The sequence below is a fragment of the Lissotriton helveticus genome, chromosome 7 (genome assembly GCF_964261635.1).
Source record: "Lissotriton helveticus chromosome 7, aLisHel1.1, whole genome shotgun sequence".
NCBI lineage: Eukaryota > Metazoa > Chordata > Amphibia > Caudata > Salamandridae > Lissotriton > Lissotriton helveticus.
The window spans coordinates 26,760,331-26,777,071 of record NC_136068.1 but is presented as its reverse complement, the minus strand read 5'-3'; the positions used below and the strand labels follow the sequence as shown (position 1 = coordinate 26,777,071).

At 42.7% G+C, this 16,741-nt stretch overlaps 1 protein-coding gene across 1 annotated transcript in view; it reads left to right on the top strand.

Moving 5' to 3' along the window:
* The window catches only part of LOC144768901 (hemicentin-2-like), a 538,034-nt gene that overhangs the window by 331,046 nt on the left and 190,247 nt on the right, over positions 1-16,741 (top strand). The window contains exon 15 of the mRNA XM_078652914.1: positions 3,836-4,099. Within this exon, the coding sequence (XP_078509040.1) occupies positions 3,836-4,099 (264 nt within the window). The remainder of the gene's footprint in view (positions 1-3,835; positions 4,100-16,741) is intronic.

The window sequence follows — 16,741 nt, the reverse complement described above, 5'->3', positions numbered from 1 at the left end:
AGAATAAAGCCATCAAAGAGTAAAATCAGGAAGCACAGAGCCAGTAACCCAAGTAGATGCAATATAGACAGAAAGCAGCAAAATGCAGCAAAATGCAGCCAGTACATTAGAAGGTATAGCTATAGATAAATTTGTAATAAAGTAGTTCAGAACCCAAAGGCCTTGTTATAACACACATTAAGTGCTGCAACTGTTGTCAAGAAAAGGATTAGTGAAAAGAAAACTGCAGCCTTCATAGCAAGGGGACAAGTTCCAAGTTCCAAGTGATGAAACAGGGTATCAAATTATTATGCACCTAATAACTGCACTATATAAAAACATAATGAGCGCAGGAGAGAAGTTGTTTTGTAGGGCTCAGCGCGTAGGCGGTGAGGAGAACTGCATGATAGCGGTACGCGGCCCTTCACGAGTGCGCCCACATTGGCAGACGCAATGTAGGTTGAGCTAAGGCAAAATTAGTTCTCTGTTACAGGCGCCTCCACAATAACGGTTGTGATGAAAAGGTGAGCTGAGGCAAATTTAAGCGTTGTCACGGTTGCATAAACTGTGGCGGTCACAGTGCAGAGTGAGCTGAGGCAAGATCAAATGCGCCATTCCAAGCGCGCACAAAATGGCGGCCGCAATAACAACTGACTTGAGGTAGAGACAACTGCGAGCTAAAAGAAGCTCGTAAAAAGCATAATGTTGGCCGGTAACTTGCCTCAGCAGTCCTGGCAGTTTCCGACGTACTCACATCCTTTTGTGAGCAGGAATGTTGCGGGCGAAAGGTCCCTTCAGGCAGAAGTGAAGCTCGGCGCTACGGAGCCTCCTCAGGGTGCGGCCATCTTGCCGCTGCGCGCTTCCTGAGCTCTGTTTTGAGATATTTATATGATGTGTTTACTGGCATCTATTGCTAAACATGGTTTCTCAAGAAAGGAGTATGGGGATCATAGAGCACCTAGTCGATATGTGAATTGGTTCCCTGTGCCCTTGAAGGAATCTGGCTGCCCTATTTTTGCTTTTTTTGTTTTTTTCTCTTTTCAAGCATTTGTATGAACATTACAAGTAGCGATTGAATAATGTTGCATTTACAGATGCTATAAATGTTATTGAAATTCTCTAAATAGCAACGACCACCTCTGGACCAGTGGTTCACTCGCACTTATTCTCTAAGACTGAGTTTCAGAATTATTTGTCAATTATTAAAATTATTGTCTATCCGGCAGGGTGACTACTCTCGCTGATGCAGTGAATGTTAGATGGCTTGCTGCTCCTGTGGCCTGACAGGAAAAGTGTTACCTTTTGTTTTATTCCATATTTTTACAGCTCTTGAGAAAAATAGTTTCAAGTTTCATGGACAGCCAAAATGCCTTTTATTTATATGTTTAAAAAAAACACATGAATAAAAGACTTTGGGGCATATTTACAAGAGCCATATCTCCTCTTTTTTGGCTTTTAAAGCCAAAAAAAAGCGGAGATAAAAATATCGCCCTATTTACAAGAGAGTGATAACATGCATTAGCGCATGTTAGCACCCGTTTAACCCTATGCCTCCCTTTGCATCTCCAATGAGATACAAAGTGGGCGTCACTGGGCAGTACAACCTTGTAAATATTGCTGATGTGCACATCACAATATTTACAAGGCTGCCCTAACATTTAAGCATATGAAAACATTATCCGGAGAGGCACAAGGAGACTCTATGCATTCATTTTCAATGCTAGAAGCATCAATTTAATTCAACATATTCAAAAATTAAAACAGGAAAGAATTACAGTTAAATATCAGCACTGCAATTGTGAATACACATTTTTCAATGACCCAAGTGTGTACAAGGTGCACGAGTGAAAGGAGTGACACTACGCTATGAAGGAAGCGCCTAAATACAGCCTGTATTTAGGTGCTTCCTTCATAGCGAATTTCTATGAAAATGAAATACTAAATCAATTGTTTAAAGTGTTTTGAAATCCCTATGTTCGAAGTCACTGTAAATATTCTCACTTAACACCTTGCGCCGTCCCTCGCTGATCCCTTTGTCACTTGCGTCGCCGTAGTGTCACTCCTTTCACTCGTGCACCTTGTACACACTTGGGTCATTGAAAAATGTGTATTCACAATTGCAGTGCTGATATTTAATGTTGAATTAAATTGATGCTTCTAGCATTGAAAATGAATGCATAGAGTCTCCTTGTGCCTCTCCGGATAATGTTTTCATATCCTTTATAATTGTCTTTTAATCATACCAGTTGGGATATTGTTCAATATATATATAGCCTATTACCCCAATCCCGACCTGGTTGATGGGTTTTCACTCCTGTTTTAGCATTTAAGCAGACGTTAGTTTTTGGAGAAATCCGCTGTTTTTGCCAAAAACTAACGTCTGCTAAAATGCAGACTTAGCTATACTTGCCATTGGGGTGGATTATGCTGATACGACCACAGGGTTGTATCAGCAAGGTTATCGCCGTTTTCCATGGAACATCGCTGGAAAACCAGCGATGTGCCATGAAAAACATCGCTATCACTGGGAAATTATCGCCATTGCGCTATGCGTAGCTAATACAGCAATCGCATGGCGATAATTTTCTGCAATAGCCGGCGATAATTATTCTCTGGCTAAGATAATTATCGCTGTCGCTTGGTGATATGTCTCACTGTTGTTTCCAATGACAATAGCTCAAATTCTGGTAAATGTGAGACCTATTGCATTGCAAAGGCTTGTTTAACGTACTCTCATGATCCAACTCATAAGGAGCCAGATTTCCCCACTGCAGGAATTGCTGATACCGAGGGAACCATGGGAAAATGTGTCTCATTTACTAAGTACTCTAGTATTACATTTACTGGGCAGAAATGTCACACCTTTATTAAAGCATTAGAAGTTTTGGTCCTAGAATGAAGAATGTCTGGCAGGGTGTGGAAATAACACACTGTTTTCAGCATGTTTTCCCGAATTAAGATCACTTTTGAGGCAGGTAATCCAAACCTTTTTTTGCAGGGGGATATATGTTCAGACAAATAAAGCCACTTGTAATCCCCTTCCTACTGAAAACAGAAGTTCTTGTCTGAAACACCATTAGTGGCCCTCTCGGAGACTTTTACAGTAAGTTTATAACTAAGCATAGGAAATCACAGGGTTCATTTTAAACAAATCATATTGAGAACACGTTACAAATAAAGAATGCTCAGAATTTTACAATTCCTACTTACTGGACAGCACCTCTCCCTTGTGAATTCATTCAATGATTATAAGCTGCACAGAGCTGAGTTTGCCATCCACATCTGAAATTCATCTCCACTTTACTCACTGCCTCTGTCCAATAATGCTGGTCTTTGTGCTCCTCCTATTTCTGATAGGACGTTAAATCCCTTTTTCAGGGTCCCCATGTAGAGCTACCCAATTGCATACTCTTGAATGCCTCTTGCATAGCCCTGAAACCTGCTTCTCAATCTTGTTAATGCAGTCACAGTATGATTTAACTTCTGATAGGACTTGTAGCTCAGGTTCTTGACTATGTCTGTCCACTGCCTCCACTCTTCACACTGACTCCAAATCCAGGCTACTTCTAGATACACATCACACCTCAGAATAAGTTACCGGTCGTACAAGCTTTGTATTGTAGACAACAAACAACACCAGCCCGACCACAAGTGGTTCATGTGAACAAAATCATAATTTTCTCAGGCTGAAAGAATCTATACATATAGTCAAGTTGGCTTCCTACAGACTATTTTTGAATGCTCATTTCTGCAGCTGGTTCAGATCCAAACTTTAATGAACACTAGCACCAAGTAGAATATAAACAATTTGTACTATTGCTCCTACAAAATGTTCATTTAAATGTGTTTGTTTCAGATGGACCTGACACTCCGGTGATCTCTGCCTGCCCTGGACAGCCGGTCTATCTGGCCAGCTCGGCTCTAACCCTGTCTTGCAAGGCTTCATCTCACCCTCCTGCACTGTACACCTGGCTTCTCAACGGGCAATCCTTATCAAAATCAGGACCTGGACTACATTTTAATTCTCTAACTCTGACTGACTCTGGGAACTACACCTGTAACACCTCTAACAATGTCACTCACCTGTCTAATCAAGCGACCTGGGGGATCCGCGTCCTGGGTGAGTAACCATCGGCCAACTCCTTCAAGCGGTAGCAGCGGGTATCATATCTAGATGGTGCTGGTGGTGGGCTTCCAGTCGTTGCCTTTCAGTTGGTAGGCTTCCTCTTTTTTCAGTTGTCTGCTACTCAAGTAATGTCTTTAACTTGCTCATGGAGATAATGCAAACTATTTAAAAATGTTTAAAAGGTGCGGGTGCCGTTTTTTGAGAGGTAATTTCTAACAGTACCTGGTAATCTACTGGCTAAACAGATGTTAAAAAGGTTTTTGAGAACACATAAATATACAAGACCTTTAATCAAAGCATGCTCTCTAATGTGTGTTAGTGCAGCTGCTCAGACTAAATAAAAATTGAGCTCATGAATTAAATAATCTAGTTAGAATACATAATAGATAAAGGAAGCTACTTGCAGCAACAGTTTGATCCTTCTCAGTGGTAGTAATGTATCCTTTTCGCAATAGTAGTGTTCTACTGATCGGTAACAATGTAACATGTACACAAAGTTTGTATCCTACTCAGTGGTAGTTATCTATCCTTTACAAAACAGAAGTGTCATACACAGTGGTAGTAATGTTTCCTTTACACAACAGTTGTCTGGTGCTCGGTGGTAATAACGCATCTTTTGCACAACATCTGCGTCCTTCTTAGTGGTAGTAATGTATCTTTTACACAGCAGTAGTGTCCTACTCAGTGGTAGTAATGAATATCGTACACAGCAGTTATGTCTTACTTGGTGGTAGTAATGTGTCCTTTACACAACACTTTTGTCCTGCTCAGTGGTAGTGATGTTATCTGTACACAACTGAATGTCTTAGTCAGTAATAGCATTTATACTTTGCACAACAGTTGTGTCCTACTCAGTGGTAGTGATGTATCCTTTCACAACAGTTGTGTCAGTGTTAATAATGTACCCTTTATGGACCAACTGTGCCTTTTGCAGTGGTAGTAATGCATCCCGTACACACTAGTAGTGTCTTACTCAGTGCTAGAAATGTATCCTTTGAACAACAGTTTTTTTCTACACAGTGGTAGTAAATTATCCTGTACACAACAGTTGTGTCCTGCTCTGTGGTAGTGATGTATCCTGTACACAACAGTAGTGACTAGTCAGTGTTAGTAATGTATACTTTACTTTACACAACAGTTGTGTACTGCTCAGTGGTAGCATTGCACCCTTTACACTTATTGTGCATATAAATCAAAATTGGCAGGATATTTATATGAACTAAATCATACTTTCTATTTTTTGTTTCATACAAATATATTTTGACAATCTATTAACGACACATTTGAAAAATCTATGTAGATAAAATTTTATTATAAACATAAAAGATTGCATGTTACATTAATCCTTACTTTGTGAATATATTTACTGAGACTCAAGTAGAAGCAACACCAGCCACAAAGATAATCTCAGTGTTTAAAAAGAGATGATAATAATAATAATTGACATTTGTAAAGCACACATCCACCCGTAAGGGTCTCTAGGTGCTGGGGGCCGTCGGGAAGATTAAGCTATTGCCCAGAGTCACATGGTGCTGGGCTAATCTGCCACCGGTGCTGGGGATCGAACCGTGAACCCCAGATTTCGGAAGCAGTTATCCTAGCCATGGTGCCACACCTCTTCCACATGAAATCACTAAGGCCTTTAGACTCCAATTTAAAGACACCATCACAAGTTCCATCTTCTTTCTTGCTGCAAACTAAACATAAGAGATAAACACAGTGATGATTAAGTAGTCTGCACTGAACTCAGCAATTTAGAGGTGGGAAGCTCAGATACATCAACTCTAGGTAGGGTGAACCTAACTGAATATGAGACCAAAATAGACAAAAATATGAAAAGTGGAACCAATAAGCCTCTGTCCTTTTCCTAACAATATGACTTCCTGACTGGGAAGGGTAAATTTGTATTTATAAACGTATGTATTTATTTATTTTATTGATACAGTTCTATATAGCACGAACATGATCCCAAAAGATATCAGAGCGCTTTACAATTTGAGGGAGAGGAAGGTAATAGTTGCAGTACAGTCATCAAAAGGTATACCAACCCAAACAAATCAAATATGCATATCAAACAAAAGGTTACTAACAAAAGGGCCAACAAAGGGAGATATAATAATTGGACCATAGAGAACTGGGAGGGGAGCAAGTGACCAGTAAAGCAGAATAATACCAAAGGCAGGATTTAGGGTGTAAATCCAGAGCATTAGAGCAGACGATCCGAGACCCTTTTAAGGTAGGAACTTGGTAATGAGGAATCTTTTTACTTCCAATTTGATGGCAACATTGGAGGAGATGCTGCATATTTCTGTTGGGAGAGAGTTCCAGATCTTCGGCGCAGAGCAGGAGAAAGCTTGTTGACACGTTCTCTTTTTGGGAAAGATCTGTGGTTTGAGGAGGAGAGAGTTAGCACTCCTAGAAGGTCTACCCCCTACAGATAATTCCAGCTTTTTCGCTAGATAACTGGGGGGTTTGAAATGGAGGGCTTTGTGAGACAGACAGGCAATCTTTAGCTAAATTCTTGCTTCATAGGGCAACCAATTTAGGGATTTTAAGATTGGGCAGATGTGCTAGTTTCTTTTGGTGCCCTTGACCAATCTGGCTGCCGCATTCAGAGAAGCCCTTAGTGGGGCCAAGGTATAATGGGAGAGGCCACAGAGCGTAGCACTGCCATAGTGTAGCCTCTGCAAAACTAGCGCTTGGACCACTTGCTTGAAGTCTGCCTGTGGGAGGAAAGCTTTTAGATTCCTGAGTATCCTCATTAGGTGATTAGCTCCCTTGCACACATTGCTGATATGATTTTTCATGTTCAGATGCTTGTCTAGGGTGAGTCCGAGAGATTTGGCTGAGTCAACAATGAGGGGGGAGCAGTTGAAGGCAGTGAGGTGGTTCATCCAAAGGTCTATTTTGGGGATGTGATTCGGGGGAGAAATGAGAAGGAATTCTGTTTTGGAGGTGTTCGGCAAAAGGTGGTTCTCAGTTAACCAGTTTTGAGTATTTATTATAGTAGGGTTGAGTGATATAAGGTTATTCGGGGAGGAGATTTTCAGAAAGAGTTGCGTATCATCCGCATACATATGGATTAGAATGTCCGCGGAATTTAGTGCATTAGCTAAGGGTTCCAAGAACAGATTGAAGAGTATAGGGGATATGGCGGAACCTTGGGGGACCCCCATGGATACTGGAAATGGTTGAGAGAGAGAGTGGTTTGCCTTAATTCTTTGGGATCTGTGGTGGAGGAAGGACAAGAACCATTGCAGCACCACACCAGAAAGACCCACCCTGCGCTTCAAAATAGATAGGAGGTTGTGATGATTAACAGTGTCAAACGCTGAGGAAAGGTCAAGGAGGATAAGGAGGCAGGATTCATTTTGGTCAAGCATTTTTTAAATGTCATCCGTAACATGAGTGAAGCCAGCTTGAGGTTGGTCCAGGCGGTGAAAATTCTCAATGTGGGCACAGAGTTGAGATTGGACAAATTTTTCTAGGAGTTTGGCTGGGGTGGGGATGTTAGAGATAGGGTGGAAGTTGGTAAGGTCCGTACTATCTTCTGTAGGCTTTTTTAGGATAGGTGTTACCTGAACAGATTTTAGGCAATCTGGGATCGTACCTTGTGAGAGTGTTGCATTGACAATCTTTGTCTAGATGGGGGTGACGACCTCCTTCAGTTCTTTGAAGATGGACGGTGGTAATGGGTCGCTAAATTGATTAGATGGGTTGATGCTCTGAAGAATCATGTTAGTGTCTCTTTCACTGGGGGAAGTGAAGGTGCTCCATGAAGCATTGTTCTTGGTGTTCAGGCTAGTCGATTTGATTTTCTCAGATAGGGCAGGGGGTGTGCAGACCTCCCGGAGAGCAATAGCATCTTCCTGGAGTCAAGATTTATATTGATGAGTCTGGATTTCTCAGCAAAAAAGGCAGCCAGTTTATCGCATAAAGGTGGCCTGACTCCAGAGACCGAGTGGTTTGGTTTGTTGACCGATTGTTGTTTCACCGGCTCAAAAAGTTTCTTGGGGTGATTAGCGGCTTGATTGAGTTGGGACCTGAAGTAATCGACCTTCGCGATTTTGATTTGTTTGATATTGGAACTCCCTACCTAGGATTATTAGTTGGTCCGAAGATGGATTAGATTTCCAGGATCGATCGATTGCCCTAAGGTTACGGCGTTCTGTGTTTAAGTTGTCATTGAACCACAGTTTGGAAATTTTAGTTGGGCCATTTTTTTGTTGGAGTGGAGCAATGGAATCCACGATGCCAGTGATAGTAGGGTTGTAGAAGTTAGTGAGTGCATGTACCTAAGTCATGTCAACTTGTGGAGAGAGGGCAGATATACAGTGGGTTGCTAGATCTGCTGTACTGATATTTCTAAGGTCCCTTTTTCAAATCTTCGATTTCGTTGGCTGAAACTTTCTCTGGGAGACTTCCATGTTGATAACAAAGAAGATGCAGTGATGATCAGACCAATCACACAGGGTAATGGTGTCCAATATGATGGTGTGATCTTTGGTGATGATGAGGCCCAGAATTTCTCCTTTATTATTGGTTGGCTGGTCACAATGTTTAATCAGATTGTGATAAGTTAGAAAGGATTTGAGGCATGTTACAGCTTGGTCCTTGAGTTTAGACCACTGAAGGTTGAATTCACTGAGGAAGATTTGGGTCAATGCAGAGTCAACATTGCCACAGATGATTTTCATTAACTGCTCTATGAAGGGGAGGTTGCCCCCAGTGGGGTGATAAAATGTGTGTAGTTTGCACACCGGAAGGTTCTGACTAAAGATATTGAGACAAAGGTATTTGCATGAAGATAGCGTAAAGGACTCCGAATGGGAGACCAATAGTGTGCTCCGATGTAAACAGGCTAGGCCACCACCCGGCTTCAAAGCTCTGTCTAGACAGATTATGTTGTGGGTAGGAGGCACTAGGAGGTCTAGAAAGGGAGTGGAAGGGGGATTGAGCCAAGTTTCAGAGAGGATGATGATGTCTATCTCATTGTGTTGGATGAGGTTGAATATGTCAGAGGTGTGTTTGCTGGTTGGCCTGCATTAGAGTAGTACGCATTTAAGATGCACTGGTGTATGAGGGGGAGGAGACTGTATGAAGTTAACTCTCATAAGGTTGTCGTTATTTAGGCCTCTAGGGTTGTAAGGGGGTTCTCTGTACAGGTTAGCCTGGATAGCTTGAATTTGTCCCTGAGCGGTCTTGTTGGTGTCTAAGATAAGTGAGTAAGAATTGAGTAGGTCATTGATATCGTTGGGCGCTAGATAGGCCTTTGCTCTTCCGGGGCGGGAGGGAGCATTAGGTAGGGGTATGGTTTTAGAGAAGGGGAGGGGGGAGGCTGACCACAATGAGTTCTGTCACTAACAGGTGCTCTGGGCAACTTTGCACGGGTGAGGAGGGAACTGATCAAGGGGAGGTGTTCAATTGAGAGGACTTTCAGATCATGTAGTTTGATTGTGAGAAGGTGCAGCTGGAGAGATAAATCGTCCAGGAGTGCCACCAGGTCTAAATGCTGTGAGAGGGGTAAAGGCTGAGTGGGGAGTTCTGGTGGAGAGGAGGGTTCTCGATGTGTACCAGAGAGGTCTTAGGCGATAATTTGAGGTCCTGAGGGAGGAGTCGGTCATCGCGTACTTGCGGTGTTCCATGATGTAAGGATAGAGGGGTTGGTGAGAGTAGGAGGGTGGAAGGGCCATTGTCCTGTGAGTTAGGGACAGTCCAGTAAGGTTTGAGTAGGATTAGTGGAACACGTTCTGTAGAGGGCAATTGCCCGGAATCTGACCTAGCGGGTGACATAGAAAGAGGGATGCGTGATGGGGGAACTTTCGATGAATGCGATGGCGATTGGGTGAGAGGGGGACTCAGAGCTCGAGAGTTAACCTGTATTGGACTGGGGAATGGAGAGAGGGGGGAGGGGAGAGCCAGTAGTCTCTCCCACATTCTGAGTTGGAGGTCTAGTGTATTGGGGCAGTCTGACAGGGGGTTGAGAGGTTCTACGATCATCTAAGCGCGGGGATGATTTAGGGCAAGTGTGGACCACGCGGCTGTGGAGGGGGGAGGATTGGTTAAGTCAAGAGTGGTGATAGGGTGTGTATAGGCGTCATTGGATTTAGCTGAGATCGCCATCTTGAGCCTAGGGAAGATGTGAGCCATCATGGCTAGATTGGCATTAGAGGCTTGGATAAGGATGATACCATTGTTGCAGAGGTAATAGTGGCATTAGCGTTGAAGGTGAGCGATGGTGAAGTTGTTAATTTGCGACCATGAGACGTTTTCCTAGTGCCAAATATACGAAGCTTGGAATATATTACATTCCTCCAGCATGCTCAATTTTTGGTGTAGAAGATGAAGTCATTAACTATATTACCATTGTTTGTACAAAAGTAGACGTCAGAGAATAGTGTATCGGGTCTGCCTTTGAGTAAGCGACGTTTGTGCTTTTTGGCTGCATTTTTGGAGCGGTTAGGCGGGTAGTTGATAGTGAAGGCATTGTATCCTGAGGGGTCGGGCCTGATCTCTATTCTGAAAGTGTGTCCTAGCGAGGAAGGGCCCCCCACGAATGAGTACAAGGAGGTGAGGGAGTTTTTATTCAACAGAACGTTCTTGAATAGGCAGATAGTAGGTAAGGAGAAAAGGGTTGGCAAGGGATAATTACGGGGCTGAAAATTTAGGCTTCGGGGAAGGCTATTTGGCAGAGGGAGACTGTAGGAGGTGTCTAGGGGGGAAGAAGAAGGAGAAGAAAAAAAGGGTTAATTAGCTGATGTAAAAGCCATTCCAAGATGGCTACTTTTTTATCCAGTGATGGGCTGGGGTATAGTCCTATAACTATTTTGCTGTATCTACCTCTCTGGGATGTAGTCATCTGTCCCTTTCTATAGAGAAAAGTGCAGTGGTTGGTCCTTCTTTTCTGTTTTGAAGATGTGCCTTGGTCGTAGTCCTATGTCACTTTCACTGCATTGGTACAAGCAATATGTAGTGGTTGGTCCTTCTTTTCTGTTTTACGATGTGCCTTGAATCGTAGTCCTATGTCTCTTTCTCAATATTGTAGTGAGGTTAGTAGTCTTTCCTCAGTTTAATTGTGATGACTGCCATTTTGAGGGAGGGTACTGAGGATGCTTCCAGGGCCCGCACCCAAAATGGGGACCCTGCATTGCCTACCTGGAGAGCAAAAGTCATCACAAATGAGAAAAAATGTCAGCACAAATTATGCAGATATGAGGGAGGCCGCCCAGTCAATCAAAGTCAGGCCCCTCAGAACACACATCAGCACCCGGTGCTCAGCAGCAAGTGACCGAAGTGCTCAGCACCGTGTGATCAACATGTCTGTTTTTAAAGGGCAATCAGCCTTACAACAGCTCCTCCGCATCTGATCGTTACAGCAACCTCCAGGAGACCAGCAATCCGACTTCTATCCCGGCAAGGATGCGGGCTAAAAGGAAGAACCATGAAAGCCTCCCAGCTGATCTCCCGGCCTGGAGCATCCAGCCGTGTACCACGTCTCCCGGGGGCGTGCAAGAGAGGGAAGGAGGGAGTGAGGGACAATAAATGAGTAGTCTCAGTCCGTGCAGCAGTGAGTTCCTGAGGGCCAGTGATCAGCCTCAGTCAATGCCAGGGAGCCAGGGCAGAGGGCGGGACTACACCTCCAAGCCCGGGTCCCAGCAGCATTGATCTCCTCCAATCAGCCACTGGTGGAGTGGAACACCTTGATAATGGCTCAAACGGCGTCCTCCTCCGCTGGTTCGAAGGCTTCGACCAGGCATGAGAGCTGTCCCCACCCAACCTTGACGCGGGTAAGCGTCCATTCGGTGTTGTTGTTGCTGCTTTCTGTAAATGTGCGATGAGTTCCTTAGTAGTTCCTTGTTCCAGTGCCTTGATGCGACCGGGCTCCCACGGGCTATCAGGGATATTCTAGGCAATTTTGATCCCTAGCCAGCGGAGCTCACTCATTGAGCTCCTCGCCAGTCGCCATCTTACTTCTACAGAAATGCAGAGTTTACTTCAAGCCAGAGATACTTATTTATATGCATGCGGAACTCCTTGCACCTGCGTCTGCATGACTAGTATTCCACTTGTAGAGCATCAGGTGGCGTGCCCGCTAAGATGAAGCCTTTAAAAGTTATTGCCCCACTGGCAACGTGTGCAGCAAACTGATCTTCATCCAAACTATCTTTTGGAGAACACTGCATGGCCAGTGTTGAGAGGTCGGTGACAAGCGTCGTTTAGCAAACCAGGCACAGATGCTTTAATCAAACACTTCTGCCGGAGCACAGTTACAGAGTCGGGCTGAGGACTGTCTCAAAGTACAATCATTTTGAGCATCTTTATATGAATTTCGTGGTGCCTATCTATGGGACTAATCTGGTTTTTTCATGCTTATGTGCTTGTTCTGGAGGTTACATGCCATCTCACCCGGGATCTGCCAATCAGTTGCAGGCATAAGTTCCAGGGGCTGCCTAACCACTTATTTTTTAGTTAAGGTTGATGGAAAGATAATCTCAGGTGATTTTGACAACAGTGATTCAATTTCATTTTATGCAGACATGTATCATTGTGTGCATCAACATCAATATTAACATTTACATCTCTAGTTGAATTTTCAACTACATAATTTACCCCATACTTCATGACAGTATCATTATTAAGGGTTTGTCTCATTTGTTTTAACTATTACCACTTTCCTAGATGCTTGCATTCTACACAATTTGTGGACTGTGTTCTTACAGCAGGAAACTCTCTCTGGTCGCTATCTCCAGTGGGGTCACTTTTTTCTACACTGTGCGTTTGGGGGGTACAGCGGACATCTTAATCGCTGCTCTCCTTGTGCACACGTAAAGGTGCAATGTTTGTTTTCCTGATTCTTAATTTAGTCTGTACCAAAGCTATCTTGATCACTTATCAGCTGGTCGGCTCCTCTCCTACTCTGATGATCTGGTGAGGTTTGGGCCCCAGGCAGAAGCCTCCCTTCTAGTTATGCCTTGGACTTTTCTTCGAGTGATGCTTTATACCTACCCCCGCCCTCAGGTGGAGGGCACGCTGCTCTGTTCTCTTGTGGCATTCCCAGGGTAAGAACTCTCTCTCTCTCTCTATCCTTAATTCGTGCCTCTCCTCTAACTCCCTCCTGGGTTGCCTCCTTCTTTCAGAACTTGGCGCTGTTCTTCTGAGTACGAATTTGCTTGAGACTCACTTTCTGTTGTCCCTTGAACTGCATGGGCAAACCCTGTTGCTCCCCCCTCATCATCTGATCCTGGAGGACTGGGACCCCTTTCTCCGCCCCCACTAGTTTTATCACTTTCCAGGACTCTCCCATCCTCCCCAGTGTGTTCACCCGGACGGTGGAAGTGCTTGTTCTCCGGTCTGTTGGGGTTTGGTGGATTGAACGCAATGGACTGGTATTTTAGCTTTGGGGAACTCTGGCACTAGACGGGGGTGATGCTCTCATTGCCTGAGCTGGGTGGCCGGTTGACCTCCCTTGTCTGGATCCAGTAGTTTTTTGCTCGGTGGGGGACCCTGTGGCTCCATCAACTAGTGGATTGGTATAACCTAATGCAGGGATGGCAGGTATTGGCAAAGGCAACTTCATTCCTACATTCCTGCAAGAAACTGGAACGTCCTTGGAGATTATCTTATGACCCTGCTGCTAAGGTGATCTCTAAAAAAGCCTTGAAAGATTTTCATAAACTCAAGAGATCCACGATGCAAGACTATTCCTCGAATAAGATGGATTCTTCTAGCAGGGAACTCTTTTTAAAATTGTCCACGAGTTCACAAAGCCTTCCGCTTCCACCAGTACAGTTCTCCCTTCCGCCGCCCTGTGCACAGGACTGTCCAACTTGTTTCAGGATAAAATTGAAACCATATATACCACCTTTCCCCCCTCAGTCCACTTCAGAACCTTCTACCTTATCGGTCAGCAATGATGCAATGACCAATTTCCGCCCTATCTCTCTTGACACATCACTTCAAAAACTCTTAACCTGCAAATCAGGGTCATCGGACGACCCCTGCGCGGCTCAGTTTTTCAAAGTCCTGGCACCTAGCATCAATGCCCCATTGAATCTGATTTGGAACTCCTTTTTGAATTTAGGTATTTTCCCTTCAGTGTGGAAATAAGCTTATCTTTTGCCGATCCTCAAAAACCTGATGCTGATTCTGCTGCTTTTAAAATTTTTAGACACATTTCCCTGCCACCAGCACCTGCTAAAGTTCTTAAACAAATTGTACAGGAACAACTCTCCAATTATCTGGAATGTAGATCTCTTTTTCATGATTCTCAATCTGACTTTAGAGCTGGCTACAGCACAGAAACGGCCCTCCTTGAAGTGTCAGAGAATATTCGCAAGAGCATCGAGTTGGGCAAAGCAGCTATGCCAGTGCTCCTCAATCTATCCGCGCCATTCGACATGGTTTCCCACCCCATACTCATTGATAGGGAAACCTGGGTATTCAGGGCATGGCCCTGTCCTGGATCTGGACCTATCTTGGGAACCGGTCTCGACAAGTCTTTCTCCGCCCTTTTATCTCAGACGAGAAGCCCTTGCTCTGAGAGGTTCCACAGGCTCTGCTTTGAATCCCCTCCTTTTCAATGCATACCATTTACCCCTTGCGGGGTTGGTGGAATCTTGCGGGGTGAGTGTTGTCTACAACGCTAATGACACCGAACTGGTATTTTCCTTCGAGGAGCACTAAGAGGCAGCCTTCTCTAATTTCAGAGCTTGCCTGAGTAACAGTGCTCTGGTGGCCTCCAATGTATGACAAAATATCGACAGACATAAAAACCAACCTACAAAAATATCGACAGAAATATCGAAGTCAAAAATATCAAAGTCCTATCTACATAAAGTAAAGTACAAAAATATCTAAATAAAATATTGTAGTCTAAAATATCGAGGTTAAAAATATTGTTTTTTAAATGTTTTAATAAGAATGTAAAAATAAGTAAATAATACATGTAATAAAAAAGATCATAGATATAAATATTAAAACATATTTAAAAATAATAACTAATACATATAATGTTAAAATTAATTAAACATCTACAAATACATTATTATATATACCTACTCCACATATTGCAACATTAGGGAAAGCGTAGTATAGCGCCAGGGTAAAAATCACTATTCCTACTCCAGAGAGTGCAACAGTAGGGAAAGCGCTGGACAGCGTAGGGGTACAAATTACTATTCCCACTCTAGTGAGTACAACAGTAGGGAAAGTGTTGGATAGCATAGGGGTAAAAATTACTATTCCCACTCCAGAGAGTGTAACAGTAGGGAAAGTGCTGGATAGCGTAGGGGTAAAAATTACTATTCCCACTCCAGTGAGTGCAACAGTAGGGAAAGCGTTGGATAGCGTAGGGGTAAAAATTACTATTCCAACTCCAGAGAGTGCAACAGTAGGGAAAGCGTAGGAGTAAAAATTACTATTCCCACTCCAGAGAGTGCAACAGTAGGGAAAGCTTTGGATAGCAGAGGGGAAACAATTACTATTCCCACTTCAGTGAGTGCAACAGTAGGGAAAGCATTGGATAGCATAGGGGTAAATATTACTATTCCCACTCTAATGAGTGCACCAGTAGGGAAAGCGCTGGATAGCATAGGGGTAAATATTACTATTCCCACTCCAATGAGTGCAACAGTAGGGAAAGCGCTGGATAGCATTGGGGTAAAAATTACTATTCACACTACAGTGAGCACAACAGTCGGGAAAGCGTTGGATAGCATAGGGGTAATAATGACTATTCCCACTCCAGAGAGTGCAACAGTAGGGAAAGCGTTGGATAGCGGAGGGGTAAAAATTAGTATTCCCACTGCAGTGAGTGCAACAGTAGGGAAAGCGCTGGATAGCGTAGGGGTAAAAAATACTATTCCCACTGCAGTGAGTGCAACCGTAGAGAAAGCGCTGGATAGCGTAGGGGTAAAAATTACTATTCCTACTCCAGTGAGTGCAACAGTAGGGTAAGCGCTGGATAGCATAGGGGTTAAATTACCATAATTGTCAATTACATTTTTTTTATACAAAAATAACATTAATAAATAATTTACAAACACAATAATAATAAATACCGATAATGTATTATTTCCCTCAATAACATTTAATTACATCCCACTCTATTCCCCCTTTTCACACAACACATTACACATTCAAATAACGCAATTAATTTAACCATAAATTAATAACAATTAATAATACATTAATTATCATTAATATAATTATAAATTAACTAATTCATTAATATTAATTACCAATGAATAATTAATTGACAATTAATTAATAATCAATACCACTAAATAAAAGCAATCTCATTAATTAATTTAATTACTTCCAACCCTATTCCCCATTAAACCCACAAACCACTACGCATCAAGAAATCAAATAATTAATTTAAATATCAATTGATCACTTAATAAAAATGAATCACCAATTAATATTAATTAACAATAAATTAATTAACAATAACAATAAATAACAATTACTAATGAATAAGGTATAATTAATATAATTAACTAATTAATAAAAAATAATTACCAACTAATAATTAATTAACAATGAATTAATAGTCAATACTAAAAAATATATTTTTTAATTAATTAATTATAATTAAATTACTTCCACACTATTCCCCTATAAACCCAATACCCG